At 49.1% G+C, this 16,166-nt stretch overlaps 1 protein-coding gene and 1 long non-coding RNA gene across 2 annotated transcripts in view; one reads left to right on the top strand and one right to left on the bottom strand.

Annotated features, from left to right (window-relative positions):
- Positions 1–16,166, bottom strand: part of LOC139053113 (neurotrypsin-like) — a gene marked incomplete at its 3' end in the record, with an annotated part of 124,175 nt that overhangs the window by 14,906 nt on the left and 93,103 nt on the right. The window contains exons 15-17 of the mRNA XM_070530270.1: positions 6,838–6,945; positions 6,591–6,759; positions 6,075–6,262 (exon numbers count right to left, since the gene is read on the bottom strand). Of these exons, the coding sequence (XP_070386371.1) occupies positions 6,075–6,262; positions 6,591–6,759; positions 6,838–6,945 (465 nt within the window). The remainder of the gene's footprint in view (positions 1–6,074; positions 6,263–6,590; positions 6,760–6,837; positions 6,946–16,166) is intronic.
- LOC139053109 (uncharacterized) lies at positions 2,191–3,684 on the top strand. Its single transcript, XR_011510223.1, has 2 exons — positions 2,191–2,337; positions 3,557–3,684. It is a non-coding gene; the product is annotated as an uncharacterized lncRNA (long non-coding RNA).

Genomic DNA, 16,166 nt, shown 5'->3' with positions numbered 1-16,166 from the left:
TGTTCTTTAATGCTCTGATACACTGGGTTGAACATGGTTGCGCGACATAATGGACACTCCAAAAGTTGAACAGCTTGGTGTCGTGAGGTTTTTGACAAATGAAGATGTTTCCCAAAAAGAAATTATTCGCCGTATGGCTGCCGTATGCGTTGAACATTTCATTTCATTGGCCACTGTGAAGCGTTATAGCAAACTGTTCAAAGAAGGACATGAAAGTTACAAAGACGATCCATGGCCGGGCCAAAGCCACCGTGCAATCACCCCCAACACAGTTGAAAAGGCCGTGGTTGCTCAGTGGCTATGGTGTCGGGCTGCTGAGCACGAAGTCACGGGATCGAATCCCTATCACGGCGGCTGCATTTCGATGGAGGCGAAATGCGAAAACACCCGTGTACTGAAATTTAAGTGCACGTCAAAAAACCCCAGGTGGTAGAAATTTCCGGAGTCTCCACTACAGCATGCCTCATAATCAGAAAGTGGTTTTGGCACGTAAAACCCCATAATTTATATTTTTTTAAACGAATGCAAAGGCTGAATAGACAGGAACGGAGGATAAGCATCGATGAAGTGGCAGGGCGTGTGAACATAACTCACGGCTCGGGTCACACCCTAATTCATGAACATTGCGCTTATCGGCTCTTGGGTGCGCAATGAATGCCCAAGATTTTGAACCATCGCCAGGAGCTTGGCGCTGGCTTGACTAATCTAATCCGTTATCACGATGAGGGTGACGACTTTTTGTCTTCAATTGTGATCGGGGCTGACTCATGGTGCCTTCTACTACTAGCCTGAAGCAGTACGGCAAAGCTTACAGTGGAAACATTTGAATTCATCACTCCCAAGGAAAACAAAAGCCGCCACTTCTGCGGAAGTGTTGACTTCTTGTTAGGTCGTCAGGGGCCATTATTGATCGAATTTTCTAAACCTTGAGAGACTCTAAATCGTTTCAAATATTGTGAAAGATCGGATCGGCTGCGTGTCGCAATCAAGAACAAACGACGTGGAAAATTGAGCATTGGGAACATCTTGCTTCACGACATTGCCCGTGCCCACGTCGCTGATGTGGTTAATACAAAACTGGCAAAGTTCAAGTGGGAAAGGCTGCAACATCCCTCGTGCAGCCCAGACCTGTTGCCTTGCGTCTTCCACATTTTGTAAAATTTGAAAAAATTGCTCAAGGGAACCAGATTCGTGTCGGAAGGTGACGTCCAGTAATTTACAAATTTTTGAGGCATCAACCCAAGGAGTTTTATGAGACGGGAATGACGCGACTCGTTAGTAGGACAAGTGTCTAAATACTCATGGTGACTACTTTTAAACAAAGTACCCCGTTTGTTATATATTCGCATTGGCTCACTTTCATTTGACTCGCCGTCGTATATCTTGCAGAACTCTTGCTCTTTATATGTGCTCTCTGCTGCACAGCTGCTCCTGCGCAATACATTCTAACAAAGGACAGCGTCATTGAGATTTTCCCCTGGTCCTTGCATATGTAGGAAAATGTAAACAAGGTTGTTGAATGACAGATATATATATATATATATATATATATATATATATATATATATATATATATATATTGATCCCTCGAATAATTCTATGAGGAGGAGGCCGAGCTGCAAAGTGAGCCCCCCACGAACGAAATTTCTGGCTACGCCACTGAACCTGGTCATTGCCTTGGAAATATTCGGCTGTTACTTTTCGGATGTAATTTATTGCCGCTTCCCCTTTCAGTTTGTTTCCATCTTCGTCTAGGATATGTTGTTGTATTGTGGTTGACTTCCTGCCTAATACATTTATGTGGTCCCAAAATATTCTAGGTGCTGATAGTGTCGGTCACGAACACCACCTAGCGACGCTTGCTCAAAACTGAGGGCAGGCCCGTTCCGCCATAGAGAAAGAAATTCAATAAGAGGGGACACTCTTCAAAAACTGGCAACAGGAAACACGTCACGCCTAGTTTCAACAACATCCGTTAGTTGACGCGAGCATCAGAAAAAAAGAATATGAAATAAACTTCCAGACAACGTTTTATTTTTTTTATTCCTTCCCACTAAAAGTGAAAAAGTTTTGCGTGTAAATGAACTTATAGTTTGCAACTTTTTGTTGCGTTGCCTAGCAACAAGCTAGCGGCACGCCAGACGCGCGTGCATACGTCATGCGCCAGACAAGCCGCAGGAGTGAGCGAGGATGGTCGTACGTCCGAAGCTCGCGTGCTCGGCGACCCGTTTGTTTTGGATATAGCCCATTTCATTGGGCTCCCGGCCTTCTCTGTGCTTCTCTTGCGTGTCGTCTGCACTTCGACACGGCACCGCTGCACTACTGGACTACGGCAAGGTGAGAATTTGTGTTTGACAGTGTGCGGCTCATTTTAATCAAATTTAGGCTTAGTTCGAGAGGCGCAGTTAGCGAAAAACAGCACCGCCGTCCTGGCGCAGTTAAATTGAGTTAATGCCTCTTTCTGGGAGATGTTTGCAACGCTTTCTATGAGCCCCAACATTATTGTAACTTATTTCGGTAGTTTTTAGGCACGCTTGCCGCGCCCGGCTTATTGACGTAGTAAGCGAAAACCGGCTCGGCCGTGTGACGCATTTGCGCGTGTATATGCGTGTACTACGTCGTAGCGCCTAAGACAGACAAGTTTTGGCGCATTCTGTGGCCCCCAACATTATTGTAATTAACGTCGTTATATTTGGGGTAGTTTAGAAGCACGGTTGCCGCGCCCGGCTAATTGACGCAGTTAGCGAAAAGCAGCTTGGCTGTGTGCCGCCGTTAGTTTCGCCTGTACTGAATCTTACTGGTAGAAGTTCGTGACGCATTCTCTGACCCGAAAAAGTATTGTAATTTATTTGGTAACTTTTGGGGATATCTCGAGGCTTGCTCGCCGCGCCTGGGGTTGTGAATATGTTAGCAAAAAAGCAAGCCGGCCATAGTGAGATGGTTTTGCGTGTACTGAATTTTAGTGGAATAAGTTTGTGTCGCATTTTATAGCCCTGCAACAACATATACCTTATTTCGCTACTCACGCTTCTCGAAAACGCGACGAGCCATTGCCGAGAGTGATAACACGGGAGTGTTGCATGCGCCGGCACGACGCGTAAAAGATAACACGGAGGAGCTCAAGAGCATTACATTTACGTATTCTGAGCGACTGAAAACAGGCTTTGCACCCACGAGTCTGACTTGAGTGCGATTAGAAAGCATTATGCGAGCGTGTAACATGGTCTGGCTGAGCCTTTGTTGTAGCCACCTTTGTGTACTTGGCGTACCATCGTGTCGACTGAGGCCAAGTTGTTTGGGAAACGCGCAGTCACCCGCGTATTTGTGCACTTAAAGTGCAGGAAATAATGCTCGGGAAAGTAGGGGTGATTTAAAATCGGATGTTCAGATTTTATGGCATTGTTTGGCAGGAGTCTTTGCTGCGAAATGTACCTAAAAGTGAATTTATCTGTAATGCCACTCATTCACCACTTACGCACGCTTCGCCTCTACACGCAATACTCCTGTTAGGTCAATATACCGAAATAATACATGCTTGTAATTTACTTTCTTTCAGCTGATGGAATCCGGTGGAGCATCGTACGGCAACGACTGCTGCTTACCTGGTGCCACAACTTTGGATGAATGCAGAAGCCCGGAACGAGCATTTATATAGAGCAAAATAAACATTTCATCATTTCAGAAGACGTCTTTCGTTTTCTTTATGAAATTGCAGCTGACAGATTCGGCGCAGTCTTGTAAAGGTCAATCGCAATCATTTCTACTTAATAATGAAACGATTCCACGCCAAGGCCACGCGAGGTTCAGCAGAAGCCAAAAAAATGAATGCCGCGCCGAGCTGCGGAGCCGGCGCGGCGTGTACCAACTGGTTTTCAAAACACGCGCGCCCAAAACCGAAACCGGAAGAAGTCAACAACATTCGCTTGGTGCGCTACAGTCAATTCGGCCGCTGGGCTCTATGGGAGTGTCCGCTCTTGTTGAAATTTCTTTCTCTATGGTTCCGCTCGGAGCTTGAGCCATTCCGCATTCACCTATAGTAAAGGAGGCAATGATAAAGCGCTCCTTATAACAATGGGAAACACGTAGCGCTCCCCGCATACGTTTCCCGTTAAATATCACTGTTGCGCAAGCTCGCGCGGCGACGGCAGCTTGCGACATCGGGGGTGACGTCACTGGCCTTTCGTATATAAAAGAACCAACATAGCAACTGATTTGATTGTTGTTGGAGCGCCACTATGGTTAGGCAAAGCATAGTTAGGACTCCAGAGGAGCGGCGTGAATACGAGGAGTGGCAAAGGGAAAAAGAAACGGCAACACGACCAAGCGGTGGCGTGCTGTCAAAATTACCATTACTCCCGTTACTACCATTACTCTAAATGACCATTACTACCTTTACTCTAATGTCAATAGAGCATTGCATACTCACCTCGGCAGTTGTAGTGGTGGTTTTCGACAGCTTCGCTGTTCATCCACATTCGCGGGCCTGGGCCGGGATGGCGAGTCATTTTTTCTTTTTTTTTTTACTCTGAGTATGAATATAAGTGCTGTTGAGCATCACTGCTATTGATTCTGATTTCGCGTGAATCCGGCTTGGTGTCATTTAGATTACTGAGTGAACTATACATATTTATGCGCTCTGCATGGAAGTGGTGACGTTTCCATCCCTAGTAAATCTTGTAAATATTCAGAACAGTTTTTTTTTCCTTTTTTTGCTTAGTGGTTGCTTAGGGGCTATGGGGTTGGGCTGCTGAGCAGGAGGTCGCGGGATCGAATCCCGGCCACGGCGGCTGCATTACGATGGGGGCGAAATGCGAAAACACCCGTGTACTTAGATGCCACCCGCATAGGTGGCGAAACGTCTATGTTTTTGTTATACTTTGTTGTTGAGTAAAGCCAGTGTAAACAACACTTTGAAGCATTAGATTTAGGTGCAGGTTAAAGAACCCCAGGTGGTCCAAATTTCCGGAGCCCTCCACTACGGCGTGCCTCATAGTCAGATCGTGGTTTTGGCACGTAAAACTCCACAATTTTAATTTTCTACGAAGCTTTTTTTCATGAGTCGTTAGCATTGCTTACCGGAAAGAGAAGCAGTACTGAGACATACCATTCACGTGCATTTCACACGCCGTTGATGAAAGACTCTGCAGGAGGGGTCACCAAAGTCTGGAGGTTTCTTTCAGGGTCAACAAAGCACGCAAAGCGATTTGAAGCGAGGTGAACATACAGCAACATATTCATTCTCTAGGCATAGGCTATCCATACCAGGGAAGCAGGAGGTTGTTTGGCCTGAGGCGCTGGCCTTAACGACGTTTCCAGCCCTGTCTGTGTGGGCCATTGGGGCACACTGATGCCTCGTGCAACCTCTGCTGCTGGAGCATTTTTCTCTTGCACCTAGGCTATCCATACCATTAGGAACAATTGTCAGTTGGCTAGCTCCTCCTTAAAAAAATATAATAAACTTTGTCTTGTATATACAGGGTGTCCCAATTATCACGCACTGAGATTAAAATATAAGCGAATTTCACGTAGCTAAACAGAACCAAGGTAATGTTGTTTGCTGTCGCTTGGAGATACACAGATTATTTTTTGCATTCCGCCTAATTACATAATCAGACTTCATTGATTGGCTCGATCAGCCTCGATTGGTTGGCTTGCAACCGCTCTGAGATCGTCGACGCGCGGAATCACTTCAGTTTCTGCATTGGATTATGAACTCCTCTTGCCGGATTTCTTCAGATAATTACGTGATTCCTGCTAATCCATCGAATAATAGAAATCACCATCACCTAAACATCGCGCCTTACTTTCCCCGTACGGACACTTTTAAATACAGTTTCTTTTTATTTGTAATTTTATGTGTAAGTTTCGCTCGCAGCTTCATTAGCGCTTCCTTTAAAGTTACTTTCTTCTTGCAAAAAAAGAACAATGAAAATAATTCTGAAAGAAAAAGGCAGAGCGTGCTAGGTTAAAGAAGTGAAACCACACGGCCTGTCTGTAGGTCATGCGACGCAGAAACACTTGTTCATGTATGACAGTTTTCGACAGGAGTGTTCATCGCCAGGCGGACGGTATACCTTTCGTTCTGCACCGCACTCCCGCCGTCTCGTTGGCGAAACAGTTGTGCTTTTTCCACCCAGGGAAGGAGCAGTGCGCCAGCGATGTTTCGTTCCCAACGCACAGAACGTCGTCCATAAATATTTGAGCCACGCTGTCCTCTGGAGGAAGTCCGTGCTGCGATTCCTTGGTTGCTTCAATGGCACCCCTGCACGTCACGAGGGAACGAGCCGCTACGCGTGAATGTATACGCGTAGAGCTCTAAACGGTCATTCTGACATATTTTGGTAACGCATAGTTAACGCATAGTTTTGTTTGCCCTTGTATAAGAATGCTAATTCATATATGGCCAGCGGCTGCATTCACACTGCGCGCGTATAAGACAGGCGCTTTTGCCTTAATGAGCTCCGATTCGCGGGTCAGTTGATAGCGGTTACTCGACGTCGGATGTTGCGACCGTGGTACAGCGTGAGGTCAGCGTTTCCTAGCTTCAAGTGCAAGCGTCGCCTTTGTCGTATGTGGTCCGGTATACTCACAGCGGGAAGCCGAGCTCCCTGCACACAACGTTGGCTGCTTCAGCATCCCAGTTGTCGTCGCAGACGAGACCCCACTGGTCGTGCACTTTAACCTCAACGCGGCCTTCGGTCTGCCGTAGAAAGGTTCGGGGCCCACCTCGAAGGCGCACCTGAAAGTCCATCCGGGTCACTGTAAACGAGGACGCTGGTTATCGCGTGAACCTAACGCACAACCCTGTCGGCGGCCCGTTGTCGCTTGGCAACTCACCGCAGTTTGTTTCGTCCGACCGGTCGCCGCAGTCATTGGCGATGTCGCAGAGTAGTTGCCATTCGATACATTTGCCGTTGCGACAACGAAACATGCCGGTGCAGTTGCCTGCAAAGTGGCGGAAAACAACGAGCGCGACACCGCACATTTAACCGCCAGATATATGTAAAAAAAGTTGGATCGCGATGAGCTAATAGAGAGTTTTAGAATTGGGGGCGCAAGGCTCTGGGCCCCCAAGCCGCGTTGCGTCGGTTGCTCTTGGGTTTATGTGAGCAGCAGAGTTTGAGGATTGGGTCGAACGCAGACAGCGTTGGGTTGAGCGCTCGGGGCGCCGCAGTGTGGAAAATAGAAAGGTGCTTGAAAGAAAAAAAAATGAACCTCTTTTGTTACAAGTGAAAACAAACAGAATGCATTTTTGAGCAAAAAGAACGAACAATAAAATGTAAGAAACTGTGTTAGTACCAGTTAGCATTACGAATTAAGTGTGCGATTCTTAGCCAAGCAAAGCCAATCGAAGCCAAGTGCTCTTAGTTGGTGTTTTCTTGTGACGCGCTGCGAAAATCTGCGAGTTCACCCGTGTGAAATGGCGAAAATCAGTTGAAGTAAATAAAGTTTGCTCTGCGACCATCTGCTGTACGCCATCGCTGTCACCCGCGAGGGCGGCCCAAGACGGCTTGGGGGCCCACGCTAGTTTTCGATTCTTGGGTCTTGGGTTAACGCGAACGCAAGAACGCAAGACTGGCTTGGGTTCTGCGCATGCGCACTTGTCGCGCGCAATTTTCTTGGGTCCCCAAGCCGCTTGGGGCCCCAATTCTAAAACTCTCTATTGAGGTCCATGGTGTGGGTTGACAACAGAGGGAGAAAGTGAGGGCGACGCCGACTTTTATGAGAAAGTGGAAATGCTTGCGTGGCCGGCGGTAGACATGCTACTGCGGGGTGAAAAAGTTGCACACAATGGTCACACAAACGCACAGGCAGCACATACACCCACGGAGAAGCACAGATAATAAAGATATTGCTTACAGACTTGTACGTAATTCATTACATGTAATTATTTACTTGCAAGAAAATACATTTTCCCGGTAATTTTGTAGTTTAACGATTACCTTGTCTACTAAGTAACGCTCGCTGTAATTTACTAATAACGGTCACTTCAGGATTAATAATAATAATAACTTCATTGAAAGGTCCGGCGAGTGATTCACTTCAACATTTCTTTTAAATTTCCACTGTGAACACCATGCACAGGCACAATATATGTAAATGTACAGGTTGTCCCAGCTATCATGCATGAAGATTCAAAAATATGCAAATGTCACGTAGCTGGACAGAACCAAGGCAATATTGTACGCCCTCGCTTGGGGATACTCAAATTATTTTTTGCATTCTTCTTAATTACATAATTAGTCTTAATCAATGAATGAACTTCCGAAGTATTGTAATTAGATTAGAAGTGTCGATTAGAAAATTCTAGAGCTACATGAAAAACTCCCGATCCAGCTTTCTGGTGTTCAATACGTGCTACATAAAAGGGTTTTTTCCGAGCGTGACAGCCGCCCGGCACCGGGCGCTGGAGGAGTTTGGACCGGTGGCGCCTTCATGCGGCGGCGCCACGAAAGTAATGGCATGTGACGGCCAGGCAGGGCTGAGCAGGCGCTGCAGGTAGCTGCGCTGATTTAATATGTTTCGTCGTTTTTTTCTGTTTGCATTGCCGAAATATCACGTGACACTGAATCTGATCAAACATGTTGCGTTTTTGGGTGCACGACCAGTTATTGCAACAAGGCTGAAGCTGGTCAGGCCACTCACTTCAAGCGTTTTTCATCGCGGCCTCACCAGATCGAACGGCGCAAAGACTGGATACTCGCGGTCTGTATGCAATAGTACGTACAGTGCTCAGCAATTGAAACGCGATACTCGAAGCATATGGTCGCCGGCGCTTTTTGCACGGACTGGGGACACCGAGCTGATGATCGTGGTATACAGTGAAAGCGAGAACCTCTGTGACCCATTGCGACTGCATTCGGTCTCACGGCGATCACCTAGAGCTAAACAAAAAAGACCGTGGGAGCCGTGCGCTCCGGGTATTGCGTTTCAATCGCTGATCACTGTACATTTCCGACGCTTGTTTGCTATGGCTTAGCAGTTCTAACATTAATAAAGGAGCAGTTCATACGCAGGAGCTTCGTGTCCCATGGGAATTGCCTGTCTTCGCTTCCGCAGCTCTAACGGCTCCGGAGCTTGGGCTATGAAGGTGAACACTCATATGTCTTACCGGAGCCGTTTTGCCGTCTTATTAGGGCACGAGTCTTCCTTTTAGGGTATATTTTCTTTCCTCGCGCTTCGCAACTCTGTTTGCGTCCGGCACATGAATGCTTGCTGTGCATCGACGGTGAAATAAACGCAATGGCGCGTCCACACTTGCCGCCACCGACGGCTTTTGTCGCGGCAAGCTGTGTGCGTGTGAAGTGATTTTCGAAAAGGAGACGGAAGAGATAAGTGCTGTGCCGTAACTGTCTCTCACATGAGGACACCTCAACAGCACTGCACGGGGAAGGGGTAATGGGGAGAAAAAGAGGAAGGAGAGAAAGACAGGAGGAACGTGGCAAGGACAAAAAAAAAAAAAAAACAGGAGAATGCGAGCGCGGGTCTCAGAGCCGCGCTCTCAAGTGCGTCGCAGTGCAGTAATATAGCACTGCCGAAAGAGCGTGCTTCACGATGGACGAGTGGGCTGCGGGGAATAGCAGCGCGGTCGCCGTATCGCAAGCCAGTCCCAGTCGTCGATACACTGCACACAAGTCCGTGCGCTCCACACCGAAGGAAGGGCAGGAAAGTAGCAAGTGGTCGAGCGTCTCGATATCGCCACAGTTGCTGCATGAGGGGCGGCCAGTTCCCTGAAGCCTGTGCGTTCTCGCAGCCGTGTTGTAGCAGCCGACGCGGAGGCGAAGCAGGAAAGATCGGTCCGCCCGAGAGAAGCCCATGCGGGGGAGGAGGCGAAGGGACGCACCTGCTGCGACGCGCTGGTCTGGGTGCTGCGCGCGGAGCGAGCGCAGGATTGTTGTTTTCGCCACGTCGAAACCGCTGACCGAGGTGGCGAGGGGGAAGCGACAGGAGTGCGCCTCCTTTGCGAGAGCGTCGGTGGCTTCGTTTCCTTGCAGGCCAATGTGCGCCGGAACCCATTGCAACGCCAAATCGCAGCCCTGGCTGACGAGATGGCGGAGCTTTGAGCCGACGCGCTGCACCAGCGGAGGTCCCACGTAATCCTTTGCCAGCATACACAGTGCCGCGCGCGAGTCCGAAAGGATCGCGGCGGAAACAACACTGCACTGTTGAAGGAGGAGATCGGCCGCTAGGTCGATCGCAGCAAGCTCGGCCACCGTCGACGTCGACACAACACGAAGGCGGCACTGCCGTGTAGCACAAATATCCGGCGCCGTGCACGCTGCCGCACCGGAACCATCACTCGCCACTGAACCATCGGTGTAAACGAGCAGCCGGCCCTCCAAGCGCTCGTGCAGAAGTGCGGCCGTTTCCTGCTGCATAGCACAAACAGCTGTTCGACGCTTGGATTTGACGCCCGGCACCGTGGTGTTGACATCGAGTAGCGCGGAGGCGTGCGGCGAGACCGGCAGGAGTTGCGGCGTCGACGCGACGAGTGCGCTGAATTCGGTGGCACGCTGGCCCATGCCCGAGCCCTCGAGGGTATGGAGGCGACACACGAGGCGTTGTCCCTGTGGCGAACGTTGAAGGCGCTCGACGTGGTTCAACGCTTGCTTCCGTGCGCGAAGTGAGGGCGGCCAGTCTCCCGCTTCGGCGAGAGTTGCTCCCACTTGCGAGTAGCGAGGAAGCCCGTAAAGTTGTCGGATTACGGTGCGGTGCTCCATATCGATCGCCCTCCAGTTGGCAGCTCTGACGGTGGTAATGGGCAGTGCATAGAGCGCACGCGACGTTGCGACCGAGTTGTAGACTCGGAGCGCAAGTTGCGGTGTACATCCACGACCACGCGCGAGCAGGGAGCGTGCGGCGCCGGCCACCTTCTTCGAGTCCTTGCATAGCTGGGAGACGGCGGCGTCGAAGTTGAGCCGGCAGTCTATATTGAGGCCGAGATAACGTACTTTTCTCTGCCACGGGAGGGGGCTTCCACGCAGCATGAGAGGAGGTACTTCGAAGCGCGCACGAGACCGGGGATGCACCAGCAGCGCCTCAGTTTTTGATGTCGAGAGCTGTAGCCCCAATTTTCTTTCATGTGATTGCCGTTATGGTATTCGTGAGGTATGTATGTACTATACACGATGCGCCGTCGTGTTAACAGTGAATGCGTTTCTGGGTGCCTATTTCAGAGAGCGGTTAAAGTAGTACCAAACCTTTTCACACAAAATGCGCGCCTATCTCTTCCATTTAGGCCTTCATACAGTTGCCACATTTGATTAAAACAACTCACCAGAGTGATAATAATTATGAGGAAAGCTTCGCTGGGCAGTGTCCTAACACGGATTTATAATGTTGACACCAAATACCAAGGTATTTCTTCCATGTAAAATGCTATGTCTCCCATACTTATGTAATAAGGGAATGTTAAGTGTTTAGAGGAGCATCATAAAGAACTTCGCGTGTTGAACTTGCAGACGTTCTTTTTAAGCAAAATTTCTGAACAGACAGGGTGCATATATGCATTGCAAGACCAGTAGACCCCTTCAGCGCTACATAGCTTGCGATATCCAAGTAGCAAATTTTGAAGACTCACGCGGTTTCAAAGAATAAACTGCGGTCCACGTATGGCAACAGAAATAATCCAAAATAACCTTCTGTAAGTACGGCTCAAGCTGCCAATACCCCAAGCACGCACCAAGAAAACGAGCGCGCGCGGCAGCCAAGCGAGCCGGAGCGAGCGGCGTCCTGGCCGTGACGTCACTCGCGAGAGGGCGCCATTCCAAATTCTCGCCGCTAATGGCTACGGACGAAGGAATATCCACGGGAAATGTTGCCCTCTTTCGCGGAATCATGCTAACGCGTTAACGATTGCTTAGTATTGCTGCGGAGCGCGCGTGTCCGAGCAGCACGGTGGCGCGCAGCGCGGCGTTGTTGCGCGAGAAATGTAAACAAGAGAGGAGAGCTGGCCCGATAGGCGGAGCAACGCCATGAGCAACGCCAACTTCCGGCTTCACTTTAGCTTCACAAAGAGTGACGTCAGGGCCTCTTCTTAGTTTCCTTCCTCCGTGGTTAGTGCCGTAACTCAAGGGGACCCTGGCGTTAGCGTCGAAAGAGCGTCTGCTCGAAAACGGCCAATGGGAGCCATACGGAGTGTCCCGCCCCCCCCCCCCCCCCCCCCAACCCCGTCTCATAGCGTCTTCGTAGCGTCAAGCCTGTGGCATGTGGCGTGTTGTGTGTCCAAGCCTTGGAGTGGCGCCACCATCGAAACGGCAACAGCTCACCGCCGGCGGCGCTCATAGAGTTTCTCACTATAACACCTAGAGGGTAATCAGGCGCCACCGTCTACGGGAGTTTCTTAAGGGGGCACCGTGCCGTCATGGGAATGACGGTATATGTGTCTGCGAGGCTCGTATTGGCTGCTGTTGTAAGAGGCTTCGTCTAAAACGTGGATATGGCTACGCAAATAACGCGTTCTCAAAGTAAAATCTTCATGAAATGTTTCCATTCGCGCATAGAGTTTCTCACTATATTACCTAGAGGGAAATCTGGCGCTGCTGCGCTGTGGTATGCATGGGAATGCCGGTATATTGTGGATTCGGATTGGCATCGTTCTCGTAGAGACAGGACAGCTTGAAGACGCGCTTGGCAAGTACCGTTCCGTCTGTCACAATGATTTATTTTCTACTAGAACAGCACGTGAAAAGCTGTTTTAGCTTTATTATTACGCGAAAACATGTTTTGTTTAACTATGAGAACTTGTTATTGTGTGTACGACTACATGTTACGTAAAAAGTATCAGCGGGCCGCTAAAGTTGGAGGACAGACGACAAGGTTCGCGCTCGCTTTGAAACAGTTGGTCGTCTGTTCTTCCTTTTCTTCGCTTGGTCATGCATCGTGGGTGAGTAGAGATGGAATATGCGTGAATGGAAACATTTTATGAAGATTTTACTTTGAGAACTCGTTATTTGCGTAGCCATATCCACGTTTTAGACAAAGCCTCTTACAACACCAGCCAACACGAGCCTCGCAGACACATATACCGTCATTCCCATGACGGCACGGTGCCCCCTTAAGAAACTCCCATAGACGGTGGCGCCAGATTACCCTCTAGGTGTTATAGTGAGAAACTCTATGCATTCGCGCATATTACATCTTTACTCACCCACGATGCATGACTAAACGAAGAAAAGCAAGAACAGACGACCAACTGTTTCAAAGCGAGCGCGAACCTTGTCGTCTGTTATCCAACTTTAGCGGCCCGCTGATACTTTTTACGTAACATGTAGTCGTACACACAATAACAAGTTCTCATAGTTAAACAAAACATGTTTTCGCGTAATAATAAAGCTAAAACAGCTTTTCACGTGCTGTTCTAGTAGAAAATGAATCATTGTGACAGACGGAACGGTACTTGACAAGCGCGTCTTCAAGGTGTCCTGTCTCTACGAGAACGATGCCAATCCGAAGTCACCATATACCGGCATTCCCATGCATACCACAGCGCAGCAGTGCCAGATTTCCCTCTAGGTAATGTAGTGAGAAACTTTATGGCGGCGGTAATCGAAACGCTAGCTAAGCCTTTATTATGTAAACTTTATTTGCAACGCATCAAACCAGCACGCACAGAAAAACATTTCTATCTGAAATTATAAATTTTCGAAGCGAATTCTGCTTAAACGCTTAAAATTTTTATAACGCGACTTCTCGAATGGTTAACTGCAAGAGAGAGAGAGAGAGAGAGAGAGAGAGAGCAGGCATTCTGGACCAGAAGACGAACAGCCGCGACGGAATTCGCCGCTGTGAAAGCTGCGTGTTTCTGCTCAAACAGGAGGCACTCGCTCAAATCAAGTTGCAGTTTATGAATATTGTGAACGAAGTGGCGTGACATCTTCACCTACAAAATTGGAGGAACTTTAGCAACGTACCAGCGTGTGACGGCTTTGTGTGGTCGGATGTATTCCTTCACTCAGCGGCGGACAGCTTCTGTCCACCAGAAATGTGTGGCGAGACTGTACGTAGTATCTTTTTGCACATAACAAACTATGCATGTAACGCACCAGTATATCTTCTGAAACGATATTCACGTGCTTTTTATTTCATGTAAACATCGATGATGTTCTAATAAAGCTGTTTATTGTCAGTAAGTTAGTGTGATTAGCGTCGTGATTTCTCTCGGCCTATGCAGCAGTGCCAACCTTCAAAGGTAAATGTACAAGCTAATTCTGAGTCCTGAATAAGAATTATTCACGTGGTGGTGACGTTGAAGAACACAGAAGCAATACTGTGAAAGACAAAACTGACTTTTTATTGGGCGAACCAGTGCCCACAAAAACAGGCTACACTTATAGCACAATGATAGCGGCGAACACGGTCGGCGATCGTCGAAAATCTGACCAGCGGGTCAAGCGGGTCAAGCGCGTCGGCTTTTATACATCACCCGTCGAATGTTCCAGAGTAGTCGCTGGGACCCGCGTGCGTTCCACTAAGTTCTACATTATTCGCGTCGCGCACACATGCGATCAGATTACACAAGGTTCGGTCAGAGACAGCGGATAGAAGCATCGATAACATTCCAGAAACTTCCGATACATGCAGGCGCGTCCTGCGCTGTGCGATAACATTTGTTAGGCGCGTCGCCCGATAAAGACAAACAAGTACACGTGTCAATAGTATAAGTATAGTGGGATATACCTGGCCCAAGCAAGCGGGCGGAGCAAAAGCGATAGCAGAAGCAGACGACGCCAGTGTCGGTCGTCTGCTGTGCGGTATTCCTCACAAGCGTCATTGAGCTTTCGATACACATTTAACTTTCTAAGCAACTAGAAATTATTCAGACGTCGCCTTTCATTTTTAAATTTCGATTGTAAGGGAATAATATTCAAAACAGTATCTATTATTACTAAGTAAACATTTATTTTGGCATCAGTGCAACTACCGTTAGAATCCAGGCGGCGCTAGCGTCGGCTGCGAGAATTGGCCCCATTGGCCTTATGGGAATGTCACGGGCTTGGTAGCGTTCCGCTACGAGGAAAGGACTTGTGAAAGAGAGCAGACTCCGAAGGCGGGCCGTTTAACACAGCGTCCCAAAGCGTTAGCTGCCACGAGGCGAGAATGGGACCAACTGACCCACTCCCGCTCGTGCCGCAAGGAAGAAAATCATTAATTCTAGTGGCCGAACAGAATCGAGGGCGCACACGTGCTCTAGCTCGCGCTATGTGGGACGTGGCGTATGAGTGCCAGTCGTGTCAAAGAAGTGTAAGACAGTCAACCGCCTTTATAACGAAGTGCTTGGGGCCTCCGAAATCCTTTGTTACACAGGTCACTAGGTCACTTCATTGTAAATGTCGCGCAGCGCACAGCTGAAACAAGAACAGGGACCGAGTTATTCCTTCGTTATACAGGTCATTTCGTTCTAGTGGCGTTCGTTGTAGACGTACTGGACTGCAGTTGGCGTCGTCCCGAGGAAGGCATGCGTGCGGTTTGTACAGTCGCGTTCATAAATTTGGAGACCATGCGAGCCCGTGGCCGTGTGCATGCGCGCGCCGTCTGGCGGCTCGGTGGCTGCTGTCGAGAGTATCGCAGTGCGCATGCGCGTCCACCCTATCTCGCTGGCCTGCGTGTTTGCTCGCTGCGCACCGGCGCGCGGGCCGATTATCGTAATTTGCGTTCGTTGTCGCCAGGGGCGCGATCGGAGATCTTTGTTCGTTTCGCGCTCTGTCCAGCTGGCGGCATGCTTGCAGAAGACTAAGCCGCAATACGCAAAATGCGCTTATACACTTTCACAGTGTAAGACTTCTCAAACAACGTCTGTGTCAGCCAATAGGGAGGCGCGATAACGCATTGGAAATATCTGTGCATAGCAGCGTGAAAGCCTGACAATGAGTAGCGCTTCTTCGAATAAGGCATTCTGCCGACGATAGCACTCTGTGCCGGGAACGCCCTGCTCCGCAGAAAGCGCGAGTGGTGTGTATCGGCCACGGTACAAGATATGTACTCGTTAGGTGGGGAATATTCTCGGCTTGCTGAGACACGATCGACCAGCTAAAGTTGCAACGGCGCGCTTCCGTAGGCCTGGTGACGGCAGCGGATACCTAGCTATTGGTTGGGCGACGCAACTTCAGTTAGAACGCAGGCGGTGGCTTGCGCGGGCAAGGAATGCTACATAATACAACCAACCA

This window comes from Dermacentor albipictus, unplaced genomic scaffold (assembly GCF_038994185.2).
Source record: "Dermacentor albipictus isolate Rhodes 1998 colony unplaced genomic scaffold, USDA_Dalb.pri_finalv2 scaffold_73, whole genome shotgun sequence".
Taxonomy (NCBI): domain Eukaryota; kingdom Metazoa; phylum Arthropoda; class Arachnida; order Ixodida; family Ixodidae; genus Dermacentor; species Dermacentor albipictus.
The sequence above is the reverse complement of the archived record's forward strand: the minus strand, read 5'-3'. Positions and strand labels throughout refer to the sequence as shown.